This window comes from Ursus arctos, chromosome X (genome assembly GCF_023065955.2).
Source record: "Ursus arctos isolate Adak ecotype North America chromosome X, UrsArc2.0, whole genome shotgun sequence".
NCBI lineage: Eukaryota > Metazoa > Chordata > Mammalia > Carnivora > Ursidae > Ursus > Ursus arctos.
Window position 1 is genome coordinate 78,847,081 of NC_079873.1, and position 7,630 is coordinate 78,854,710.

At 39.2% G+C, this 7,630-nt stretch overlaps 1 protein-coding gene across 1 annotated transcript; it reads left to right on the top strand.

Annotated features, from left to right (window-relative positions):
* Nucleotides 1-207: 207 nt before the first annotated feature.
* Nucleotides 208-2,895, top strand: LOC113248995 (melanoma antigen preferentially expressed in tumors-like). Its single transcript, XM_026490567.3, has 3 exons — nucleotides 208-516; nucleotides 967-1,569; nucleotides 2,382-2,895. Exons 1-3 carry the CDS (start codon nucleotides 221-223, stop codon nucleotides 2,893-2,895), a joined length of 1,413 nt encoding a protein of 470 aa, XP_026346352.2. The 5' UTR covers nucleotides 208-220.
* The last annotated feature ends 4,735 nt before the right edge of the window (nucleotides 2,896-7,630 follow it).

The following is a 7,630-nucleotide window of genomic DNA, read 5'->3' on the forward strand; positions in this document are numbered from 1 at the left end:
ATATATGTGTGTGTATGTATATATGCATGCACATATATACTTAGACACACATAGAAGTCTATTTTTATTCTGTTTCTATAGTAGAAGTCACCTGAGTTGGCTCTCTGATTCACCATATGTTTATTCAATAACTGTCTTGTTCATAGCTAATCTTGGAAGCAAATGAGACTGTAGATATCTTTTCAGGATTTCTAAATATTCCTCACCCTGAAGCACATTCATGAAGATGGACCAAAAGGCCATAGCCACGCTGCTAGAGCTTGCTGCAAAAAGTCTGCTGAGTAATGAGCCTGCGGCTATCCATGCCCTGGAAGAACTCCCAAGAGACCTCTTTGTTCCCTTGTTCATTGAGGCCTTCTTGGGAGGGCATAAGAAGATAGTAAAAGCAATGGTGAAAGCTTGGCCCTTTCACTGTCTCCATATTGGGGCACTGAGTGTACAAGAGTCATACTATGAAATCTTGGAAGCCATGATTGGTGGTCTGCAGATCCTCCCTGACCAGAATTCTTCCTCTTGGTAAGCTTATGTCCAGTAGAAACATAGTCAGTCAGCAGAAGGGTATGCTAGAGCCTGGGGCAGGGAGATACTTAAGAGTCTCCCAAAGTAGCCAGTGGTGAGTTCTGAAGATCTCTGTGGGACTATTGGTCCAGTACTTGGGGTTACCTTAGGGACTCCAGTGTCTTACAGGCTTGATTATAGAATAGAGGTCATTGAGGTGGTGGATCTATCTCCTGAGTGTGATTACATAGAAGGACATGGGTGTTGAGACTGGGGAGGACCAGAGGTGAAGAAAATATGGGTAAAGAGTGAAAGATGCTAAATTTGTATAAAAGGACTTCCTGGTGAATGGTATATAGAATGAATACCAGGGATAAAGAGTTCTGTTTCTGCTTCCCATCATTGATCTTGCTGGGTTATTTAAAATCAGCTACTTTTTATGTGTGTTCTCTCTTCCTCTCCTTACAGGGGGCCAAAACTGAGGATCCTAGATTTGAGGCAGGACCCAGACTGTGGGACAACATGCTCAGAGATCAGTACCACATTTCCTTTCTGTTTTCAGTCTTGTGTTTACTCTCAACACTCTATCCTTAAAACAGAAGAAGCCCAGCATAATGTCAAGTGCCTTGGAATTGTTAATTCAGAGTCTGAGCCTCCGTCAACCCAGAAACCCGTGGAATTATTAGTGGACCTTTCTTTCAATGGTACCTTGAGAACAAAGCAATTTCTTTCTTTCCTTCAGAGTAAAGTTGAGCAGAGCTTTGGGTCTTTGCACCTCTGCTGCAGAGATTTGCAGATTAATAAAATATCTGCCCACAAAAGTGTCCTGCAGTTTCTGGATCTGGGATGCATTGATCACCTGGAATTGAATCAGGCTTATCTGAATGAAGTCACCACCCTTTTGGCTCAGATGATCCACCTGAACAGCATCAGTTTGTCTAACATCTCCTTTAAACGTTGTAAAGGTGAAGACTTCAGAACTTTTCTCATCCAGCTTGGGCAACTACACAACCTCCAGGAGCTCAGCTTGGCTTTATTCTGCCTTACAGATCAACTGCATAAACTGCTCAGGTGAAGGGGTGGGGAGGAACCTGGGTTCCCTGAACACCCCATTGTTAAGACAGGAGAAGAGACCATACTTAGATATCCCAGGCTCCTTGTAACCTATTTCTCCTTCTATATCAGTGTGGGTACTGACAGGAGTTTGAAACTGGCCAGGCTAGTGAGAGGGATCTCATTGTGAGGAGACAGACAATATTTGAAAAGAAAGCTGTGTTCATTCATTCAGTTGACCGTGGGCAGACAGTATGAAAAGTTTGTAAATATATTGGTGAAAAAGACTCAGTTCTTCTTCTATTGGAGTTTATAGCTTTCTAGAGAGGAGAGGGAAGCATTCAGATGATGCACATCCCTTTGGGCTAGCCACAGTAGTTAACACTGCCAGATCTTTTTGCTCCTGTATTTCCCCCAAGGCTTAGACCCTGAATGGAGAACTTGTTTTCTGGGAGTTAGTCAAAGGGAACCCTAAGTTGGGTGTTTTCCTAGACCTATCTTCACCGAGTAAGTGAACAAGATCCATTATTGACTGTGTCGTATATACCAAGTGCATACAACTTTTCTCGCTTAATTTTTCCCATAACCATGTATAATAAATACCGTTGACACATTTTAAAGATTAAAACACTGTATCTCAGAGGGGAAAAGTAACTTTCTCAGGGTCACAAGCCTATTAAGTTTGATTGCAAAGTCCACATTGTTAACCACTGTTGCAAAATATGTACAAATTGGTTTATTCTAGAGCCTTAGGTATCTATAGTTCAGGTCTCGCTGCCCTGATCCCGTCCTCATTTTTCTGAAATAGGCTTTCTTTTTTCTCTCTACAGAATCCTGCCACCTCAGTTGGATACATTGTGTCTATCTTTTTGTGGCCTGTCTAACAGAGACATTACTGTCCTGTCCCAGAGTTCTCAGGCCTCCCACCTAAGGCTGTTGAATCTCAGTAACAACCAGATATTCTCAGAAGTTTATGAGCCCTTCCAGACTCTGTTAGAGAAGGTCTCAGGCACCCTGCAGTATCTGGAGATAAATAATTGCCTCATAACTGATTCTACTCTCTCTGCTGTCCTCCCAGCCCTGAGCCACTGTACTCACCTCCGTGTCCTTAGCTTTGCCTTCAACCCCATTACAATGCCTCTGCTCATGGGTCTTCTGCAACATTTAACATGCTTGATGGAGCTGAAGCATGTTATTTATCCTGTTCCTGTCCACTGCTATGAACAATGGAATTTTCCTGGCAGTTTGGACCGACAAAAACTTGCTGAAGTGCAGGCCCAATTGGCAGCAATGCTGCAGGTGGTAGAGAGAGATGACATGAACTGGACCACTTGTCCTGAGTGAGTTCCATAGTACAAGGAGTTGTTTCAACACTGATGTGTGACCATTAAAGCATTGGGTGTTTTGTCTGAAGTTCAAATTTGTTAGACACATAGATAAAATTCTACTGTTTGAGGAAACTGGGGTTAGGGAGATTAGATACGTAACTGACCTTTATGATTGCCTTGGGTTCTTATGAGAAATCCTATGTGAGTAAAAGGAAACAAACTATGCCCACTACCTACTGGTGGTTTTTGTTGTTGGTTGTTTTGGAGTATAGTTGACAGGTAATGTTACATTCATTTCAAGTGTACAGAATAGTGATTCAGTTTCTCTGTATGTTATGCTATGCTCACCACAAGGGGAGCTACCATATGTCACCATACAACCCTGTTACAATATCATTGGCTATATTCCCTATGCTGTGGCTTTTCCTACTGATGCTTTTATTAACATGTTGCTACCTGCTTTCCCAGGCCCAGACCTCTGGCTTGGTTATTCCGTATTTCACATACATTCACCAAATACCTGTTATGATTTAGGTACTGTTCTAGGTGCTGCAAAATATAAAGTCCTTGATCTCAAACCATTCAGAGTATAGGTAGTCCTATGATTTGTCAGTTTCTCCACTCTTTTTTAGGGCATTTAGGAAAAGTATTTACCACCCCTCCACCCCAGATTTTTTTCACTTTTTCTCTTACATACTCTGCTCAATCCATGTCAGCCTCTTTATGCTGTTGTATAACCCTCAGGCCATGGCTTAAAATGTTTCCTCCTCAGATAGATTTTTTTCTTCCTTATTCAAGTAGATTGACTCTGCTGCTGCTTTCTATTAATGTGCCATGTACATTTCCTTCATGGTATACATAATTCCATGTGTTTTTGCTCCCTCTGCTCTTCGACTAGAGTTACACTGTTCATTATGGTATACACTAGCCTATGTGGCTACTGAGCACTAGAAATTTGCTCTAAGTATTAAATGCACAGTGTATATCCAAGACTTGGTAAGAAACAAAAGATAGAGGATAACGAATCAATAACTTACTTATATTCTTCATATATTGAAATGATAATGTATGGCATGTCAGAGACCATAAAGAAAAAATGTAAATTAACTTTTTAAATATTGTTTACATTTTTAAGATTTTATTTAGTTATTTGGGAGGGTGAGGGGCAGAGGGAGAAGCAGACTCCCTGCTGAACGGGGAGCCTGATGCAGGGCTCGATCCTGGGACTCTGGGATCATGACCTGAGCTGAAGGCAGACGCTTGCTTAACTGTCTGAGCCACCCAGGCGCCCCTATATTGTTTACATTTTGTAATAATAGCACTGTATTTCAGAGGCTTGGTAAGAAAAAAATGTTAACAATTTGTTATATATTTACATGTCAAAATGATAAAACATTGTATTTCAAAAACTTATTTAGCAATCAGAATCTAAGTTTATTCCTGTCATATGTTACAATGATAACATTGAATTTCAATGACTTAGTAACAAAAAAACGAATGGAAAATAATTACTACTTTATGTATAGTTTGTCCTTGTTGAAATGAAAACAGACTGCATTTTCAAGACTTAGTAAGAAGAATGTAAACGTAACAATGATATGCTGATGTTGTTTCCATATTGAGATGAAACATGCATTTTAAAGACTCACGAAAATTTTTAAAAATTTTTTCTTATTGCTTACAATCTTGAAATAACAAACTGCATTTCAAAGGCTTAGAGAAAAAATGTAAAAGTTGATAATTAATAAAAATAGTTAATAACTTGTTATTTCCATTTTGTGATAACACCCTGCATTTCTGACTTAGACAAACATGTTAGAATAACTAATAAGTGAATTGTATATATTGTTTCTTTGTTGAAATAACACATGGCAATAACACACGACTTCATAAAAAAGAATACAAAATTAGTAATTTCATATTGCTTACATATTGAAATAATGATATAATGTGCTGCATTTCAAAGACTTAGTATAAAATGTAAAATTAACAATTTATTCATATTGTTCCCAGGTAGAAATTATAATTTCTTTACCTTTATTAAAATTAAATTCACCGTTCCTTTTAACTTTTTCTCTGGTTTTTACTTTTTTTGGTGTGGCTCACACTGTATTTCTATTGGTCAAGATGGAACTAGACCATTAACTCCATCTGGGCAAACTGTTTCTGTTTAGTTTATGTATTAATCAAGCCTTTTTCTTTTCTGTATTTTCTGATGTTTTGACATCTAGGGCCTTGCTGACACTGGAGACTGCCTCTCCCAAGGCTAGCTAATTCCTAGGGAGTGAAAACCACTCACCTGTGAGCATGCCTTTCTTATGCAGACCAACCAATACAGAGTCCTAACCCCCAATCACCTTTATGGGCTCTCACAGGGCTTTTTTTTTTAAATAGTTAATTATAATTTTTTTTATTACGTAATGTTAGTCAGCATACAGTACATCATTAGTTTTTTTTTGGGGGGGTTTTATTTATTTATTTATTTTTATTAATAATGATTTTTTATTATATTATGTTAGTCACCATACAGTACATCCCCAGTTTTCGATGTAAGGCTCGATGATTCATTAGTTGTGTATAACACCCAGTGCACCATGCAATATGTGCCCTCCTTACTACCCATCACCGGTCTATCCCATTCCCCCACCCCCCTCCCCTCTGTAGCCCTCAGTTTGTTTCTCATAGTCCATAGTCTTTCATGTTTCATTCCCCCTTCTGATTACCCCCCCTTTCTTTATCCCTTTCTTCCCCTACTGATCATTCTAGTTCTTATGTTCCATAGATGAGAGAAATCATATGATAGTTGTCTTTCTCTGCTTGACTTATTTCACTAAGCATTATCTCCTCCAGTGCCGTCCATGTTGTAGCAAATGTTGAGAACTCATTCTTTCTGATTGCTGAGTAATATTCCATTGTATATATGGACCACAACTTCTTAATCCAGTCATCTGTTGCAGGGCATCTCGGCTCCTTCCACGATTTAGCTATTGTGGACATTGCTGCTATGAACATTGGGGTGCATATGGCCCTTCTCTTCACTACGTCTGTATCTTTGGGGTAAACACCCAGTAGTGCAATGGCTGGATCATAGGGTAGCTCAATTTTTAACTTTTTAAGGGACCTCCACTCGGTTTTCCAGAGTGGCTGTACCAACTTGTATTCCCACCAACAATGTAGGAGGGATCCCCTTTCTCCACATCCTCTCCAACAATTGTTGTTTCTTGCCTTGTCTATTTTTGCCATTCTAACTGGCGTAAGGTGGTATCTCAGTGTGGTTTTGATTTGAATTTCCTTGATGGCTAATGATTTTGAACATTTTTTCATGTGTCTGTTAGCCATTTGTAAGTCTTCATTGGAAAAGTGTCTGTTCATATCTTCTGCCCATTTTTTGATTTGTTTATTTGTTTCTCGTGTATTGAGTTTGAGAAGTTCTTTGTAGATCTTGGATACCAGTCCTTTATCTGTAGTGTCATTTGCAAATATATTCTCCCATTCCGTGGGCTGCCTCTTAGTTTTTCTGACTGTTTCCTTGGATGTGCAGAAACTTTTAATCTTGATGAAGTCCCATAAATTCATTTTATCTTTTGTTTCTCTTGCCTTTGGGGATGTGTCATGAAAAAGGTTGCTTTGGCTGATGTCGTAGAGGTTGCTGCCTATGTTCTCCTCTAGAATTTTGATGGATTCCTGTCTCACATCGAGGTCTTTCATCCATTTGGAGTTTATTTTTGTGTATGGTGTGAGATAGTGGTCAAGTTTCATTCTTTTGCATGTAGCTGTCCAATTTTCCCAGCACCATTTATTGAAGAGATTGTCTTTTTCCCACCGGATGTTTTTTCCTGCTTTATCAAATATTAGTTGCCCAAAGAGCTGAGGGTCCATTTCTGGGCTCTCTATTCTGTTCCATTGGTCTATGTGTCTGTTTTTGTGCCAGTACCATGCTGTCTTTGTGATCACAGCTTTGTAGTACAGCTCGAAATCCGGCATTGTGATGCCCCCAGCTTTGTTTTTCCTTTTCAACAGTTCCTTGGAGATTCGGGGTCTTTTCTGGTTCCATACAAATTTAAGGACTATTTGTTCCAGTTCTTTGAAAAACGTTCTCGGTATTTTGATCGGGATAGCATTGAAAGTGTAGACTGCTCTGGGTAGCATGGACATTTTAACTATGTTAATTCTTCCGATCCATGAGCATGGAATATCTTTCCATCTTTTTATGTCTTCCTCAATGTCTTTTAAGAGTGATTTATAGTTTCTAGAATAAAGGTCCTTTACGTCTCTGGTTAAGTTAATTCCAAGGTAACGTATGGTTTTTGGTGCTATTGTAAATGGGATGGATTCCCTGATTTCTCTTTCTTCGTTCTCGTTATTCGTGTACAGAAATGCAACTGATTTCTGAGCATTGATTTTGTATCCCGCCACGTTACTGAATTGCTCTATAACTTCTAATAGTTTGGGAGTGGCTTCTTTTGGATTTTCCATATAGAGTATCATGTCGTCTGCGAAGAGAGACATTTTGACTTCTTCTTTGCCGATTTGAATACCTTTGATCCCTTTTTGTTGTCTGATTGCTGTTGCAAGGACTTCTAGTACTATGTTGAATAATAGTGGCGAGAGTGGGCATCCTTGTCGTGTTCCTGATCTTAAGGGAAAGGCTTCCAGCTTTTCCCCATTGAGAATAATATTTGCAGTAGGCTTTTCATAGATGGCTTTTATGAGATTGAGAAATGTACCTTCTATTCCTACACTCTGAAGGG